General features: G+C 40.4%; 2 protein-coding genes across 2 annotated transcripts; both read left to right on the forward strand.

The window, feature by feature from the left end:
• The first annotated feature begins 224 nt into the window (after positions 1 to 224).
• On the forward strand, positions 225 to 5,065 carry LOC134658802 (sporozoite surface protein 2-like). The gene is made up of 4 exons (XM_063514459.1): positions 225 to 332; positions 422 to 628; positions 872 to 1,009; positions 3,245 to 5,065. Exons 1-4 carry the CDS (start codon positions 300 to 302, stop codon positions 5,048 to 5,050), a joined length of 2,184 nt encoding a protein of 727 aa, XP_063370529.1. The 5' UTR covers positions 225 to 299; the 3' UTR covers positions 5,051 to 5,065.
• A 1,641-nt stretch (positions 5,066 to 6,706) lies between these two features.
• LOC134658653 (uncharacterized) lies at positions 6,707 to 18,840 on the forward strand. The gene is made up of 10 exons (XM_063514305.1): positions 6,707 to 6,712; positions 7,822 to 8,037; positions 9,498 to 9,879; positions 11,890 to 12,096; positions 12,454 to 12,471; positions 13,418 to 13,524; positions 14,606 to 14,695; positions 16,021 to 16,252; positions 17,788 to 18,045; positions 18,666 to 18,840. Exons 1-10 carry the CDS (start codon positions 6,707 to 6,709, stop codon positions 18,809 to 18,811), a joined length of 1,662 nt encoding a protein of 553 aa, XP_063370375.1. The 3' UTR covers positions 18,812 to 18,840.
• Positions 18,841 to 18,967: the final 127 nt, after the last annotated feature.

Genomic DNA, 18,967 nt, shown 5'->3' on the forward strand with positions numbered 1-18,967 from the left:
ATTTAATTTCGGCAATATATTTAATTTTAATGTCTAGCACACCCTATTTGTTCTGATATTTCGTAAAACTGATAATTCACCCGATTTCTGATTTCAAGGCGCTGTCAGTGTCAATGTCAACATCAATCAAGCGCTCTGTCATATACTTACTTTACTCTTTGGCTCTGTCTGTCAGCAAATTGCAAATGGAGGATGAAATAAAAGTTTCGCTTGAATTTCTTCATTTTCTGTTATTTCTGAAATTACAGATTGCGCCACGAGTAGGAGGATCCTGTTAATGGAAATATTCAAGTAACAAGATGTTATTAACTATACACAACCTGCCGAGTTCTGTAAGTCGTATTCTACTCTTTGCTATTGTATTTGCTTTTCGATACAATACGTTCAATCGACGTCTGTTAATATCGTTTTTCTTTCGCAGACCCGTTACGCGGATGTAAAAAGCTTACTGAAGGATAAATGCGGTCTGACGGAAGTTATTGTAGACAATTTGGTGAATGAAGGTAAAAGCAAGAAAGTCACCGTGGGACTGGCGACTGAAGATGATGGCGCGTTTGTGGTCAGAAAACTCAACGGGTTGTTTATCAATGGGCAGCAGCTGTACATTGAGGACAAGAGGCGACCCACGGTAATATTTATTTTAATTTATTTATTTATTTTTGCACTTCATAAAACAAAACAATAGTTTCTGGAACTCGGGAGGATACGGCCTTTGGGTTTTCGTTTCACTTCATCAGCTAGGTGTACAAAAAATTGTCATCATCATCATAACTTAAGAACTTTGCTCTTTTAATTGTATAATTTCAAGTTTTTAATTACTTTTAACAAATAAATAAAAGTTAATATAACAAATTATTTTGTGTTGTCATAGGCTGATCAGCCGTACCGCCCAGGCGGCCTCGACCCTGTTCAGCCTGAAATCATCATGCAACCTGTAATGGCACCTGTTGTTCCGGCATGGAACCAGACTGTATCCGTGCCGTATATGCAGCCAATGCCTATTGATCAAGTAAGTGGTATATTAAAATTATCATAATTGGTGACTACTACCATCAAATGTGCTGGCAATAAGATTCAAAGGGAAAGGATTTAGATGTAGCCAGTTGGACTGACGTCTTTTGGGTGCTATGGCACTGCAGCATGCCTACAATCTTCCCGTTCCGAGCTTCCGGCTCAATGTATACAGAAGGGGAATAGACTTGATATCATCAGTTTATTATATTGCATATTTCTCAAATCAAAGGTGGCATGTGGTTCGGGAAATATTGCCACAACATCAGCAGATCTATATCTGAATGATGAACAATCCTGTTGTGAAAGAAAGATCTTGAAACAAGAATTTCAGATTACATTTTTATTCGATGGATTCCTTGGAAATTGTGCTGTAGTTTTTAAAAGGATAATTTATATCTTCTGTACTCTATCAGCAAGTATTCAACTTTATGTGGATATTATGGATGGTTAGAAATTGACACAGTCAGTTTCTGTAGTAAGACGCTGCATAATATACTGTACTGTGTAACCTGTGCTGTTTGGTTATAACTTAATGGAATCCTCTCCATTACATTTAGGCAATCCATTGGATAACACCTTTGCTGCGGCAAGCTTTAGTGTGCTTTACATGGGGTCTTTTGATCCCATAACACAGTGAATGTGTTAAACAACCTCCTAGTAGGGGTAAATGGTTTTTGGAAGAATTCTGAAAGCCATGAACCTGAAAGTAGAAGAATATTTAGAAAGTATATAGATTCATCCAGGAGTCAAAAATTGCATAAAAACTATCAAAGGGTGTGTAATGGACATAGATTTACAAGCACATTTCTGGAACCTATTGCTTGGCCAGTAGAAAGCTGGTTGTCTATGGGAAAGGTGCTTACTTGTTCATTTTAACGGTAAAGTAAGCCAAAGTTACTCTCACTTCATAAAGGTCATGTAGACCTTAACCAATGACTTTGTTGTAAAGGAACAAAGCAAAAGATGACCCATAAATTTTATGCCAGACATCTCCAGACAGAAATAGACTGCGACACAGGAATAAAGTTGTAGTCACTCTGCCTTATGCTACGCTATGTCTGTGGGTGTACACTTCATATATGCAAGGATGGATTATTTCTAGTAAGTAAGTGCCAACTTGCCAAGCCTAAGCCACAGTGAGCTTTTCCAACTTTACTTGCGAGTTGAACACCTATTCCCAAACTATGACATCTACAAAATGTAAGCAGTAAATAAAAGTCACGATATCGCTCGAGGTGACGAAAGAACGAACCCACAGCTTTATCTAAAATACTTATCTAGATTTTAGACATCTAAAAAGGAAAATTACCGATATAAGGTGCAGCAGAGATATAGTGTTGCAATACAGCGCTCTGCGGCGGCAATTGAACCCTCTAATAGCATTGGCTATTTGGTTGCAAAGAGGCGCGGGGCGAAATAGTATGGTGCTGTATGAATACGTGTCGTCGTTTGTTCGCCTTTATTGATTTCAAATCGGTTTTGCGTGAACGATCATTACACGTTCCCCGCCGGCGAACGTGCTGCTAAGCTAATAATAAATAGATTCTATGTCACAATTTTGACATGAGGCCTTTAACATCTTGACAGATGACTTAGCACCGTGTGTACGCGAGGGACGTCTCTCGTGGCTGTATAAGCTAATGCGGGACCAGCCTTTCTGACCGCATTTGTGGCAGCTGAATAAGGAGGCCATGTCGGTAGCAACTTCTGGAGGATTGTGCCTCTTTGCCCTTTGTAGGCCCTGGAACCAGGCATCGTTGAGGATTTCGCGAACTTTCGTAATGGTACCCCTCCATCCATCGCCAACTGACGCGAGCTCCTCCCAAGTGTCCCTATCGATGACAAAAGCCACCATGTCGCGTTTCACGCAGTCAAGCAGCAAGGGACGATTTCATTGTAGCAGAGACCTTTATTCATTAACTACTCATACTAAAGAAGGATAAGCCTGATAAGCCTTTAATTCCCAGATATCCTTTGTACAGTATTGAGTCGTTTTCTACCAAGGGTGATATCCCAAAAACGACATAATTAGCTTGTACTTACTCTCTGGCACACGTTTACTCCGTAAAATGGGCATTTTAGGCTTCCGTTTTCTTTATAGCCAGCAATAGCGACATGTGCAAGTCCATTACACACTCTAATAAAACGAGGATTATCCTTCACGCTGCGCCCATGATTGTATAATACCTGGGCCCGTATTTACTTGTATTTCTAACAACTTTGTCCACAGACCTTAGCTTATACGGGCTATGTCGGCGTTCCTCAGGCGATGCATTATACGGAACCCAACCCAGTTTCTGCTCAAGTTCCTGGGTACTCAGGGTACCAGGCTGAAGCGTACGCTCCTAATAACGAGCCTAGAAACCAGGAGCCTCGTGATTGGGGTAGGGACTCCAGGGAGCAACCTCCCGAAACGTTCCGAAACAAGGACAGGAAACGTCGTTATTCTCCCGAAAGACCAGTGGCGGGTAGTAAAAGGCCGTCTAGACTTGACAACTTTAACAAGTCGAAGAATCGTCGAGAAACTTCTCCACCTCGTAAACAATGGGCGGACGAGAATCGCGTTTTTCAAGACCAGTTCTCTCGTCAGAACCAAAACGTTGAACCCCAATATCAACCTAGAGAGCCCAATCCTGACTACCGACAATCAGATCCAACGTGGAAACAACAGTCACGCTGGGACGAGCCCAAACCTCGCGCCGAACGCGATCAACAGTGGGGCAACGACAATCGGGGCTGGGAACCACAACCCGATAAAGCGTGGGATGATCAACCTCAACGGCGTGAAGAACCCAGGCAATGGGACAACCAACCGAAACCGCAATGGGATAGCCCACCGAAACCGCAATGGGATAGCCCACCGAAACCGCAATGGGATAACCGAGCCAAACCGAAACGGGATAACCAACCCAAACTGCAACGGGATAACCAACCCAAACCGCATTGGGATAACCAACCCAAACCGCAATGGGATAGCCCGCAGAAACCGCATTGGGATAACCAACCGAAACCTCAATGGGATAGCCCACAGAAACCCCATTGGGAGGAACAACCGAAACCCCAATGGGACAACCAAACTAAGCCGCAATGGGATGACCAACCGAAACCGCAATGGGAAGATCGAGTACCCGTGGAAAACATTCGGTCAGAATGGTACGATCACCTAGCGTCTAGCGATGCACCGCGTGGAAATGACCAAGAGTTTCAACCGCGGGACCATGGTCGCTACAGGGACTCCCGGCCCCGAAATCAAAACTTTGACGAACCAATCGGCGATCCCGTTTGGAACAGAGAGCCCGAGAATTCCTTTAGTTCTTCAGGTAGGCAATCAGGACCTGCAGAAGAATCGCGAAGGAACCGGCCAAGATCCAAAAACGGACGCCAAGGGAGTGATTGGCGTGACGATAGGCCGGTCGCACCCCGAGACCGCTCGGGCGGCCGCCAGAAACCCGACTACGGGAAACCGAAGGAATATCCTTCTAGGGAGTTCAAACGGCAGGCGAGACCCGAACATGGCCCGCCTAAGGCCGCACCGAGACACGAGACACCTAGACACGAAAGAAACGAAGCGTACAGCGCTAATACGAATAAGAATAATTTTGTAAAACCGAAGAAAACGTATCCGCCCGTGTCCGAGCGACCGGTTAATAAGCCTGGTCAACACCAGGTACCTCAACAGGTGCGTTTAGACAAAAACAAGCCTCAAACTCTTCGCTCAATGATAAATAAGGATAAAGCAAATCGTCTCCAGGCCACTGCTCTGATCGCCAAAAAAACCATGGGTGTAGACATCGAGAAACCTTACATTCCTAAAGGGGCTCTTGATTCCTTTATTTTCAAACAATTGAAAGCGTGCATTAAATCGCGTGTCGACGTAATATTCGGCGAGGAAATGAGTGTGCATATGGCTGATGTTATTCAGCGCTATAGGGCGATGTTTCCTTTTAAAGACGATAAGACGTTAATGGTGCAGATTCGCGAGAAAAGCACGAGGGAATATGAGGCGTTACCGCCAAAGGAGAAAGATGCAGGTTAGTAAATCATCTTTATTTGCTTTTTTAGAAGGTCATGTGGTAAGAGAAACATAGTTTATTTTGTTTGAAACTATGGGGATATAAGTGTTTCTCTTGCCCTAATGTTTCTCTTATGCCGTATAACCATACGCACTTTCGTCCCAAACGTGGCTGCGCTGAAAATAGTGCCGTAGACGGACCGCAAAATGTTTTCTTGCAGTCGCGGCGCGGCTCATTGCAGTTTCAAAACTGTGATAAGTGGTCCGTAATTCCGTTTTTTAATCGCAGTTACAACACAAACCTCCTAATGACGCGCGACCGTATTTTGCATTCCCTCTATGGCAGCGTCAAGCCCTAAACTTGAATGCTACTTTTGCAAAGGAGTTGAGAGACTCGCGGGGTGGGAGGACTGGGAGGAGTGAAAGTGATGTTTGCCGTGTGGCGATTTATGACTCGTTGTTGCTTGGCTTTACAATTTTGAACATTTCATCCAATGATTTGGAAACGATTCAATCACAATCTCCTCTGCTGATCTCGGTTGTCTGACTTTTGAGGGGGTATTATGCGTTCTGTCGGGCCCTGTTGGCCAGAAACAGGGAAAGAGTTCCTTAACCCTTCGATTGCCAAAGACTTCAACTGACGCGCGCGGCTACAGTCCAATGTCAACCTTCGTGCATTGCGCCAAGGTTCAAAGGCGTGGCGTTCAAAGGGTTAACAAGACGATCGAGTGGTCAGGATCTCCCTGCCGCTTCAGAATAAGTCAAACAGGGAAAGATAGCTTAAAACTGTCATATTATAGAACGAACGTTTCGTCTGACAGACAAGGTACTGGAGAAAAAGGGGCCCGAAAGAACAGGTAGAGAAAACCCCTTTTACACTGACCGCGTCCACATTACATACTCCACTCATCCCATATTATTTATCTCGCTCCTTGGACACTCAAAACACTTCGCGACGATATGGCGTTTGCCTAATGTGATATTACTGATATTTATTGCACGTTATTGCTTCATTTTGAGTTTAAGACTCAATTCCGTCATACTTTTAGTATGGTCAAACGGAGTTCAGATCAAATTAATACGGAAGCTAGGCAGAATTATGATGGCAAATTAATGAAGACATTAAGCGTTAGGTGCCTTACCTATACTAGCTAGGTGCGAACTTCTTTGTTTGCATTAATTGTTGTAAACAATCGGTTGAATTATACCTCTGCTGTTAATTTGTTGACTGAAATGAGTAGTTGAGTACTTAAACGAAAATAAAAGAAGTCACAGGTGTATTGTAGAAGGAGAAGACTATGAATAATCATGATGTCATAACAATAGACATTTTTATGTTTTGGTTGGAAACATCCTTTTGCTATCGCTTTTGACATTTCATGAAATGTTGTTCAATTCGAAAATATGATACTTTCGTAGCGTGCGTGTATTATATTAGAAAGGTATGTCTTTATTAAAAAACACATAGTTATCTACGTGAACCGCAATGGGTTACGTTTGTTTCCCATTGTGGTTATGTGTTGTTCAAACTTCTGAATCGTCTGATCACTTTAAAAATTCAGGAGTACCTATTTATATGCAATTTAAATCAGATTTGTAACTTGGTACATACAGATCATTTTAAATAACCTACATATAGTATCTCTCAAGGAGATATATAACAATTTCGACTATGCGACGATGCAGGTGACACTATTCGGACGGATTATTCGGAGCTGTAATCCTGTAGCTAGCGTATTGGAAGGGCATGATTCGGTTTCATCCTGACAAAGATCGCTTCTGTTAGATAGTGAATCGTCTCTACGTGAATATTTAAAAAAAAAATTTTTTTGTTCTCCGGCTGGAAAGCGTCAAATTTCGGGTATCGTCTTTGGTCGTCCCATTCGTTTTTCGTCAATTCCTTAAATTAGTCCTATTTTGCTTTCGTCACGCATTCTACATTGAAAGCCACCGACGATTGTGACGAATGTAGAACGAATGGGACGACCCAAGACGATACCAAATTTCGGCCCGCTCCGCTAAACCAACTTGCCGCTCTCCGCCTCCGTCGAACAAAAAAATAATATACACATCTCGGCCTGTAAATAAGAAAGCCTTAGATCATGTGTTTGTCGACCTCAGCTTCGCCTCGGCCAACAATAACATGTGTTCTGTGACATTACTTATTACTGAATCGCGATTAGAAAGGGATTGAGATAGCTGTCAATCCATATTGATTTTGACGTAAGTGTATGGAAATCTGTTATTTCTAATCCCTTTCTGATCGCGGCATGATAATACTTTACTGCCCTATAATTAGGTCTGTATTTTATGGTGCATCTTGAAGGTTCTGAAATGAAGCACCGGAATATCGCGGATAAGTCGAAGTTCTTTATACACGGGCATTGCTTATTCCATCCAATTCACGAAGCGGCGTACCCACAGCTGACTAAAAAGACTCTTGGTTTAGATAGTATGACCATAATATTACGACAAAAGAGAAGAAGAGAATGACAACGGAATTATCTGCGCTACAAGCCGCTACAAAACGCTAATGTACAAAACAATTATGGTGGTGGTTCGTTCGTTGAAGGTGATTTCACTCCACCGGATTGTTGAGATAGTACAGAAATATCGAGGATCGCTTGACTAAGGATCCACTGAAAATAGGATTAAACTGGAATATGATGTTTTACTAACGGATTTTCTGTTTCACTTTTATACTAAAGGCTTGTACATTTCTAATTTATAAACTTCTATCATGTTCGGATCTCGAAACCATTTACTTACATCTATTGTTATCAACTTGTCCACAGGCGGTGGTAAAATCGGAGAGAAACAACGATAACTGGAGCAAACAGACAAACACAGAAGATGTTTACATCCCTGCAATGTTTAAAGAAGAACCTGATAGGACTCCTAGATTTGTTAAAATAAAACTAGAGCCTGGTGCGCAAACTTCCGAAAGATCCAACGATACAAAAAATGTTGACATCCATGAAATAAGTAAAATACAACCAGCACCTGTGAGGGTAAAATGCGAACCTGGTGCGCCCACTTCTGATATCAAGCCAAACATAAAAATCGAGCCGCCAGATGAGTACGAAACTAAGCCTGACTCGCAATTGCATTCTGACTCTTTCAAAGATAATCAACCTATAATACCAAAAAGAGAGCCAAACAATGAAGAAGCGATTAATATCGGTTACATAAAAAATACGATTGTCGAACAAATTATGTTTATAGGTCGAGAACACTTCAAATTGGAATACGGTGTCCCCACACTCGCTCTGGAAAGACGAATCCGTGGCATGCTTTTTACATGTTTGTATTCGCGATTTATAGATTTATTTAGGGACGAATGGAAAATGATAAAAGACCCTCGTTACATTTATCTACGATACTGGAAGACGTTTGGTTTCGAAGAAAACTTACTGTATATTGCTTTTCGTCAAAAGGCTCTAAAACGGCTTAACAAACCAAAAAAGATGAAAAAATCTAATAGACGATTTAAGAAAATGATAGCCAAGGTTAAATCCGAGATACTGTCTCAGCCGGTAGACTAAAATAGCATTTATTTTATAATTTCTTTCACCAGTCCTGTTATTAATGTATAAGTTACGTCGTAACTGTAAAAACAGCTAAGTCCTAAGTTTTTTTCGTTTAAAAATATTTCTTTATCGAAGATTCCCTATCTGTTTAACTTTGTTTTTCTAGCAGCTATGATTAGTTTAGTGTGATTATCGAATAAGTCTAACCTGACGTGAATGATCATGAATTATCATACATGCCTTATCTTTTTTTAAATAAATAATTAAATTAAAAACAGATTTTTTTTTTTTCAAAAATCTACTAGTATCGTTATAGATTCTGGCCAACAAGCCGGGACAAATGAAGAGTCGTAAAAAACATACCTTTTACATGAGTGAAATTCAACTTGAGTCCGTACCGTTAAAAACTTATATGTAAGTACAGTCGGCAGCAAAAGTTGCTAAGCGGGCGAGGTGTTCAAAATGACCTTGACGCGACTTTATTGTTAAGGGAATAAAAGCGTGTCAAGGTAATTGTGAACACCTCGCCCGCTTAGCAACTTCTGCTGCTGCCTGTACCTACGATTCTTCCCTCGTTGGAGGCCTGAAGGCTGGAGTCTGGCTCGGCTGGAGTCGGACCGCGCCGGAGCGCATTTTCATTGTGCCTATCTTGTACATTATGTATGGCAGAAGCGATGGCGATAAGTGTGATTGAAAACGTCAGTCGGGTTGTACGTTGTACGCTTGTTTTCCATCGGCATGGAATAAAGGGCTTGAAGAGTGAAATGGCTTAAAATGCTGGAAGAAGGTAGATGACCAACGACTAAACGAAACCACATCGAGGACCCTAGCTAACAACAATTAGTCATAGACAACCCTAGCACTCGCAGAATGCGAATGTATTATAAGTGTGAAACCATGCCACATACGTTAACGCCATTTCTCATCAATTTTGTCCACAGACGGTGGTAAAGGCGGAGAAAAGCGGCAATAACGTCAGCAAAGAAACAAAAGATTCACTTAATAATCCTAAAAAATGGGATACGAATGTGAGGATAAAAACGGAACCACATACACCGGCTTCCGGAGGAACGTATTCTAACAAAGGTAGAAATGATTGCAGTGATGTCGAACCAATCTCCATTAAAAATGAGCCACCAGACTCTGAAGAAGACTTTAAACCTAATATTCCAAATGAGGAGTTTAAACAAGACGAGCCCGAACTGAAAAATACAAAGCACACACAAAAGTTAAATGTTAATAAAGATCACATTCCATTTAAAGAAGAAAAAGAACAAGGAGTGCTGGCAACCAACAAAATCTGCGCCGACCGCAAAGAAAATCGTTTAAAAGAAAAAAAAACAACCAAGTCCGGCATAACGCTGCAGCATACATCGCCAAGAAGATTATGGGACCAGATTTAAACGGGTCTTGTGGAAAACGAAAACATATCGACTTAAATGTGACGGTCACGGGCTAGCGAAGTACATTTTAAAACGAATCAAAGCAGTCGTTTTTGAGCGTATTGGCTTTATTTTTGGAAACAGTTTGACTCCATATATTAAGGGCTTTCACTTTGTGGTTCAGCAGTATACTATGAGGTTCGGTGTCCCTGATCCCTTGTTGTATAATGAGATTCGTGAAAAGGGTTTGAAGGAGTACAAACCGCCCACTCTACCGAAGCCAAGAGTCGATACGTCTCAATTCCCCACGTTGATGCCACTAGATTGGCAACTTCAATATTCGATAGGCAAACTTATTACGGAAATTAAACCGCAGCCAAAATAAGAGTACTAGGCCCGATGCAGTGTAGATTAGGTTTGATAATGATTGAAAACTGGAAAATTTCACTTTTTTATATTTTTACTGTTAATTAATTGATTTAAAAGTTTCATTGAATTATAATTTTAAAATAGGTAAGATATTTTTTTAACAGTTAATAAACGAACAGAGTAATGCTATATTGTTACTAAATTTCTAATAATATTCTACAATAACTATTAAAATCATTTTTATAAAATGTTTGTTTTCTTTAATTTTAGGGTTGTCTGTTTTCTAAGACTCACATCGACGTGTAGTTCTAGGACTTGTCCGTAACAAAAATCTATAAGAAAGTCTACTAAATTACATACAGAAATGTTTAATAAGAAATAAATCCCACAGAATTATCTTTTAAGTCTGAGTACCTACGCTAGTTACTTCAGGATTATAGCTCCTACTGACAAAACACTATTAATACTATAATAATGTTAATTATCCATTGATTTTTATAAAGTTTTGACCGTCATTTGATCTATTAGGTACTTTAAAATAACAGACGTACGCTAACCGCTAACAGCATGAGTACAAGCTAGCTAAGGCACCGATGCAAGTACAGTCAGCAGCAGAAGTTGCTATGCGGGCGAGGTGTTCAAAATTAACTTGACACGCTCTTATTCTCTTGACAATAAAGTCGCGTCAAGATCATTTTGTACACCTGGCCCGCTTAGCAACTTCTGCTGACATACCGTTTCACGGAGTAACAAAACACAAACAAAATATTCGCATCATACCTTAGTAAAGTTTCAATCGCCATATCATTTTATATTTACCAGTATTATCAGTCGCTTTTCGGTGAAGGGAAACATCGTGAAGAAACCGGACTAATCCCAATAAGGCCTAGTTTGCCCTCTGGGTTGGAAGGTCAGATGGTAGTCGCTTTCGTAAAAACTAGTGCCTACGCCAATCTCGGGATTAGTTGCCAAGCGGACCCCAGGCTCCCATGAGCCGTGGCAAAATGCCGGGACAACGGAAGGAAGAAGATGATAACTAAGAGGAAAAGTTTCAGTCGCCATTAGCTTCTTACTTAGCTGACCAACGAACGGTAAACCTTATTCCGCCGCAATAAGGTTCACGAATAATAAGAAAATTGTATATGACACTATCGGAGCTAATCAACATAGCTGACATAGCGCTACAACGCGAATGGTTGATGAGTTCGTATCACGCGCGTGATTGGTCGCAACTAGTTGCGTTAGACTGCACGATGGCTCGAATTCGTGAGAGACACCGCTGAACTAGTACCATTTTCAGTGCCCGTAAAGCCCGTCCTGAGATATAGGTCAATGGCTGCAAAGGTCGACTAGTGTGGAGAACCTTAGGGGAGGCCTATGTTCAGCATTGTATCTCTTTCGGCTGATATGACGATGATGAATCTAGTGGTACAGTCACCTACAATTTAACAATGAAGCGCGTAAAAATATACGACAAATTACTGATTTCATAAATATTCATCAAATTCGTGTGACGTGATTTATTACCCTTAGATTTACTTGCAAAGTGTTACACAAATCTTTAATTTTTAATGCTTTCCAGTGGCTAATAGCATTCATCAAGCGAAGAAAGAAATAATAAGGGAAACGCACAACGGGAAAGAAGAAAAGAAAACCACAGCAATTCAAGAAGGAACCGCAAATGTAAAGAATGTAACTGCTGCTACTGCAGCTGCGAAGAACACAGGACCACCAATTCACCCGAGCATAGCTAAGCAAGCTAAGAAGAAACCTGGGGCGCCTCTCACAGGTATGTCCAATATGTCCGTCACTTCTTTATTTTTATTGCTTTTTAATTAAAAAAAAAACAGTAATTTGAATAAATAGTTTGCAACACATAAGCTCCTAAATGCTATCTTTATTCTTTAAAAAGTTTGTATTTTCCTCACGTTGGTGTAGTGAAAATTTTTGTTTCACTCGGTAGCAAAGTTTGTTTAATCCTCGTGTCTTGAAACCCTCGAAACGCTCAAGATTCCACTTTTAGAACCACTCGCTACGCTCGCAAAAAATATTAACGTGAGGGGTTAAGCAAGCAACAACTTTTCTCCTTTGTAAAACTAATCCAACTATCGTGCCAAGGAGTTAATGCAAGATTTTTCTTTTACAGATAAACAAGTCATCCAGCGTAAGTACTTACCTACCTACAAAACCTACATAATTGCTCTATACTATACTTGTCTTCTTCTTCCTCGTTTCGTCAGTGTATGACATCAATTTCTATTTCAGTTTATAAATCATTAAATCCCGATTCTTAACCGTTTGGCCGCCAAAAACGTCAACTGACGCGCGCATCAGCGACCGCCAACAACCAACATACAGTTCGTCGTCATATTAATTGAGCAGCCTGAACATGATTGGCTCTCTTTTTATCTAGACCTAGACTTTCTAGGTCTCTTTACCTATATCAGATCGTTAGCCACGTGAAAAATCTCGAACTTAGGCTGCCTTTCCACTGAAGTAGAGATGAGATGGGACATGTGGGAATCAATCAATGGCATTGGTTATCTTCTGCGCTCCGCTGGATTACAACCTATTTTACCTATTGGTCGATTTCCGTACGTCTCCTCTGATCTTCACCTCAGAGGAAAGGCATACATAGATTCAATGCCTGCATACGATGAACTGCCCAGTGTAAATTTAGCCTTACTTTGTTAAAATGCTGATAGGTATATACAAAAGCTCCCAACTACAGTCCAAAGTTAACTCAAATAAATGGAAGAAAAACTCGGATAATATCAAAAAGAAGACCATTTTCAGTACTGGACTAGAGTTATCGAATTTAAACTGTTGTGAGACATACTAACATTGAATAATTTCACGGTTTAGACTCACTTGTTTTAAGTCACTCGCGCGACATGTTTCGGAGAGCCTAGGTCTCCTAACTCAAGCCCTACGCGACACACGGCCGTCGTGAACGCTGCTCGCACTGTTAGTGCTTGAGAAAGGAGACCTAGGCTCTCCGAAACATGTCGCGCGAGTGACTTAAAACAAGTGAGTCTAAACCGTAAAATTATTCAATGGACTAGAGTTGGGTGGATTTACGGTACATTAATGTGACAATGTTTATGCAGAGATGAAACTGCTGCGCAAGTGGGAGTACGGCCAGGACGACCTCTACAGTATGGACGAACACAACACCAAGGCCCTGGACGATGAGATGGCAGAACTGGACAAGTTGGTTAGTGTTTTGCTTTTAGATTAACCAATAAGCAAATTAAGCAGTTACTTAGGGCTTGGAAGGGGGCACCAAAATAGCAGCAATCGATTGAATATGGTGTAAAAGTAAGTGAAGTGCGTAACCGCGTACACATATATTTGGGGCATTATCTATGAAAAGGGACCTTATTGGAGGCGTAGTTTATAATTTATTATAGGTAATTTAGTATAAGTCTCACTAACATAAGATTAAGGGAATGTACACTAACACTATGGACATGGTCCGAAATAAAATATATTGAATTGAATTGTTGATGGCGCTTACGCCGCACAGCGTCGCGCGGCATTGTATTTATATCAGAGGATCGTTAATAATGGCGTAAGCGCCATCGACAATAAGGTCCCTTTTTATAGATAACGTCACATTTTGTAGAAGAAAAATACTTTGTATGTAAATTACAGAATTGTTCCAAAAAATCCGTTCCGCTGGCGGTTAACGGGTTAAAAAATGGGTTATAAACTCGGAGCGGATTGTGATTTGTTTAAGACGAAACAGGAGCTGAGATTTAAATATTTTAGGTAAATATACCCGTCTCGCTAACGGAAGCGGCTCCTAAAACTAGTGCGATAAGGACAAGGCGAAAAATCCTGCGTAAAAATCTCAAAAATCGAGGTTTCGTACTCGACTGTTTCCTCCTCCAAAACTTAACCAATCGTAACCAAATTTGGAAATCTAAATGTTTATGAAATTTTCTGTGTCGGACCGTTTTGCTTTTTTGGCTAATTGATATCAGTTTTGAATACCACGCCTCTCATTGCGGCATAGTCAATTAGGCCATTTTGGCCATTTTTGAAGGGCTCTAGCGCCTTAAAAAACAAAAATATCAAAAAAAGCAAAACGGTCCGACACAGATATTGACAATATTAATATGTGTTGAAAAAAACATCGCTCTAGCTTCAAAACACACGGAGGAAACAGTCGAGTACGTTTGTATGGAGAAATGACCACTCCTGTTGCCTCTTAAAAAGGCCCATACAAAGCATTTGTAGCTATATCCATGTTTAATTATTTACTGTGTTTTATTTTCTCGTGATTTTTGCAGTTTACCGAAGAATGCTTAAACCCCGCCGATCAGCAAGAAACCATAATCTGCAAACTCCTCTCCACCGACAGTCTGAACGACTTTAACAAGGTACATTCAAAGACAGAATAAATTTGTCAAGAATTCGATGAAATTTTAATTGTAATTTTATTATCATAATATAACATTTGTTTTAAGGTTAGATGTGGTAAGAGAAACACTTTTAGGGATTCCTCATACTGTTGCTCTTGCCCCATGCAAAATAAACTATGTTAGTCTTAAATACCCCACCTGATCTTATTTCGTTAAATTTTCACCCAAATCAAAATCAACTGTATCTCCTACTCTAAAGGTTCAAATTTAGGGATTTTTTTCTTGTATGGTTGGCCCTTAGGGCCGATTTAGACGGTGCGAGAACTCGCATGCGAATTTCATTACATTGCGTTATTTCGGTCGGCTGAATTGTTGTCACTTCAATAGTCCGCAATGTAACTAAAATCGCATGCGAGTTCGCGCGCCGTCTAAACGAGCCCTTAGGAGGATAATCTTTGCTTATCAATGGTCCTACCTATAGTACCTATTCAGTTCGATGTAATTTAAATCATGTTCAATTGGAACAGAGTCGATTTTGCTTTGTTTCGTTCAATTTTCAAACGACGCAAAATCAACTCTATATCCTGCACTTTAGGTCCAATTTCAGGCTAATTTTGGATGTTTCGTTTGTATGGCTGGGCCTTAGAGGTTAGGTTAGGGAACGTTCAAGTATTACGACATTCTTGACCCCCCGTCCCCCCATGTAACGCGCCGTAACGTTTTTCTGTACCCCCCGTAGTAAAACGTTACGTAACCACCAGGTGACCATTTTTTTAGGCCACAATTATGTGGCGTAAAGTACCTGAAGGGTTAAAAAACAATGTTACGTTGTGTTTGTATATATTACTTTTAATTTAGTGTAAGTCATGTATTTTTTAATTTTAATTTTATTTTTAATTTGTATTGTATATTTTGACATGTGTTTTTGACATTAAAGATATTGAATTGAATTGAATTACGTAACGCGTAGTTCAAACCCCCCCTCCCGCCCTGTAACGCATCGTAACGTTTTACAAGACCCCCACCCTCCCCCCAAATTCGTTACGTAATACTTGAACGCTCAATATTCAATAAAAAACTCAAATGTCTACTTCTAGACCAAGCATGTTATTCTGTTGATGACTTTATGAAAGAGAATATGTAAATTTTACTATATTAACAATTATTGCACGATCATTATTCATTATTTAGAGATTTGTAAACTTTGACCAATGTATTATTTTTATCTAGAATTGTAAATAACTATCTTATTTCAATTGTACCTGTGTGACCTGTAAAATACTTTTTACCAATAAAGAAACTAAACTAAACTGAGCTCCCTTAGAACAGTAACTCTTTTTCAGACAATCCGCCTCTACATAACCAAGCGCATCCTGAACATCCAAACCGGTTTAGCCATCCGCATGTTCGCGTCCGGCAAACCCCCTAAGAAAGAGGCGGTCTTGCAGTACCTCAAGAAACACAAGATTCAGGCGGCGGCGGTCAAGAAAAGCGTTAAAGGCGCCATGTTTATGGTCAATCTTACCCGGTTCGAGGACTTTGACAAGCTGTGCAATATAGACAATGACGTCATTGGTAAGTACTGTATTATACGCGGATTTTTCAACCCTTAAGAGGAAAGGGGACGGTCGCTTCTCCATACAAACGTAGTTCCCATTTCCCTCTCTGGATATTGACATTATGGAGAATATTTTTTCAATAATTGAAGGGATGTTTATAAAAACAACATAACTGCTTAGAGCGGTTGACACTTTATTAAGAACATTGTTAATCGTTTCAGGTGTCAACCAGTGTGGTCAGTTATGTTGTTTTTGTAAACATCCCTTCAATTCGATGTGTAATGTGTAATTAACCATAGCTATGCCCCTTGTAGGCGATTTCGCGCGGGTCCTCCACTTTCGTATTAAGCCCCGTTTAGACGGTTCAAGAACTTGCATGTTATCGATACATTGCTAAGTACAGAGTACAATGAACAGGCATCGGAGTTTTTGTCGCATGGTAAGACTAATAGCAAGCTATGGAGTCGACATTTGCCATAAATGTAAACTCTTATTCATACTCATACTCATTTATTTAATTTATCTTAAAATGCCTTTAGAGCGGTCGGTCGTGTATATATTATTATCTTAGTCGAATTATATAAAAAAAATATTTTTCTATTACTTACATTATGAATTCATAACTTCAACTATTTTAACATACAACTATACAAACTACATCGCTGCGAAAGACCTAATGTCATGTAGGTACTGACCGCTGATAAAATTGATTCGTCCAAATCGCACATCTGATTAATCTTTCCAATTTCTCGTATGAAAGTATAGACGGACACATGTTGAAACGTAAAATATCTTTCAAGTAAACAACTAATCAATGACAGTAGTGATAGAATTAATTCATAACTTTTTTAATTGCGGAAGGTTATTTTCTTAGGTGACAGTTCCATTCACTTTCGGCTCTATTGCAACAAATGAGGTTTAATAAATTAAACTCATATACGTAGTAACTATTTAGTAATCTGTTCCCATATTACATAAAATTAATCATGAGTATGAGTATGAATAAGAGTTTACATTTATGGCAAATGTCGACTCCATAGCTTGCTATTAGTCTTACCATGCGACAAAAACTCCGATGCCTGACAATGAATTCAGGCCTTCAGCTTAGAGAGCTTATAGAGATATATTATACGCTGTATTACTGAAAAGTTTGTGCAAAGTTAGCGTGGTCAGAGTCTAGCACTCATAACACTTTTGCACCTGTTCCTTATTAACATATATGTATTTGACGTCGACTGTACAAGCTATGCTTAATTAGGACTAGGATCTGTGTGAGATTGCCCCACAGACAATCCAACCTCTAGACATAGCATAGTCGCGCTACCCCCTCTGCCACACATACGGTAGCGTTACTCCATCTTCGAGTCAATCCCGTGCCGTGATTGGTCCGTGTCTTTGAACGGACCAATCACGGCACGGGATTCGCTCACCTCGTCCCCCCGCACCCCCGTATTTTTGGCAGCACCGGTTTCATGAAAGAATTGGCCTAAGCTCAGTCTAGAGGTTGGATTGTCAGTGGATTGCCCTTAAATATTTCTATTTTTGTTACAGATGGCATCCCAATAAACTTCAAAGCTTTGCACCTTATCGGGCCGCCGCCAAAAATAAGCAAGAACCAGATCAAATCCATGCGTCAAAAAGCGATCGAAAATCAAATACAGGGCTTGGACATGGCCGAATTGGAAGACGTGGACTTTGGAGGCACAGGGGACGGTGGCGCGGGGGACACATGGGACGGTGACGCGGGGGACAAATGGGAAGATGACGCAGGGGACACTGGTAACGGTGACACAGGGGACATGGACACAGGTTACACCGATTTACTTACATTTCTAATCTCGTAAACCGCGTATCATTCAAAACTAAGGGCTGATTTAGACCAGGGATGTTGCGGATGCAGATTTTTTGACATCCGCGGTTGCGGATGCGGATATTTAAAGGCTAAGATTAGGTACTTAGAAAACGTCAAATATTCCCTTTTTAGTATTATTTATTAAAAAAAACGAAACGTTTAGTATTTGAGCAAGAATATAGGTGCATTATATTTAATAAACAGTAACTTGGCCGACTTTCTGGATCTAGACGATTTCATTATAGGTAATGACGAAATTACCTAGCACTTACGCCGCCGCTAAGACGTTCCTGTACAGACTTGTTCGACATCCGCATCCGCATAAGCTCCGCATCGATTTTATGCGGATGCGGATGCAGATGCGGATGTTGAAAATGATGCGGAAGTTCCGCGGTTGCGGATGCGGATGTTCGCAACATCCCTGATTTAGACGGCGCGCGAACTCGCATGCGATTTTAGTTACATTGCGGGCTGTTGGTTACGTCCAATTTGACCAACCGATCAAAACCCGCAATGTAATGAAACTCGCATGCGAGTTCTCACATCGTCCAAATGAGCCCTGTTATTTATTTTACAGGATTTGTCGCTGAGGAAGATTTTACGGGAGACAATTTCGCAGGGGAAGATTTCTCTAAAGATGTTGTGAAAACTGAAAACGCGATGGGTTTCGCGGAGGAGGTCAATATAGAAAACATTAATGAGGAGGATTTGGAGGACTTCTAGCTTTAAGTTCACCTTTAGTATAGTCAGCAGCAAAATTAGTTAAGGTTAACTAGACAGTTTCTTTTTAGTGTTTTTCGGATTAGTTTCATGCTGTAATTACCTCAGATTATTTTTAAGATTTACCTTTTAAGTATTGACCTTGTCGTCTACGCAATA

The sequence above is a fragment of the Cydia amplana genome, chromosome 23 (assembly GCF_948474715.1).
Source record: "Cydia amplana chromosome 23, ilCydAmpl1.1, whole genome shotgun sequence".
In the NCBI taxonomy this organism is placed as follows: domain Eukaryota; kingdom Metazoa; phylum Arthropoda; class Insecta; order Lepidoptera; family Tortricidae; genus Cydia; species Cydia amplana.

Coding starts and splice junctions, on each gene's coding strand:
- LOC134658802 (XM_063514459.1), top strand. CDS start 300: ATGTTATTAACTATACACAACCTGCCGAGTTCT. Junction 333..421: donor TACACAACCTGCCGAGTTCT/GTAAGTCGTATT, acceptor TTTCTTTCGCAG/ACCCGTTACGCGGATGTAAA. Junction 1,010..3,244: donor AGCCAATGCCTATTGATCAA/GTAAGTGGTATA, acceptor CTTTGTCCACAG/ACCTTAGCTTATACGGGCTA.
- LOC134658653 (XM_063514305.1), top strand. Junction 9,880..11,889: donor CGCCGACCGCAAAGAAAATC/GTTTAAAAGAAA, acceptor AATGCTTTCCAG/TGGCTAATAGCATTCATCAA. Junction 14,696..16,020: donor GTCTGAACGACTTTAACAAG/GTACATTCAAAG, acceptor ACTCTTTTTCAG/ACAATCCGCCTCTACATAAC.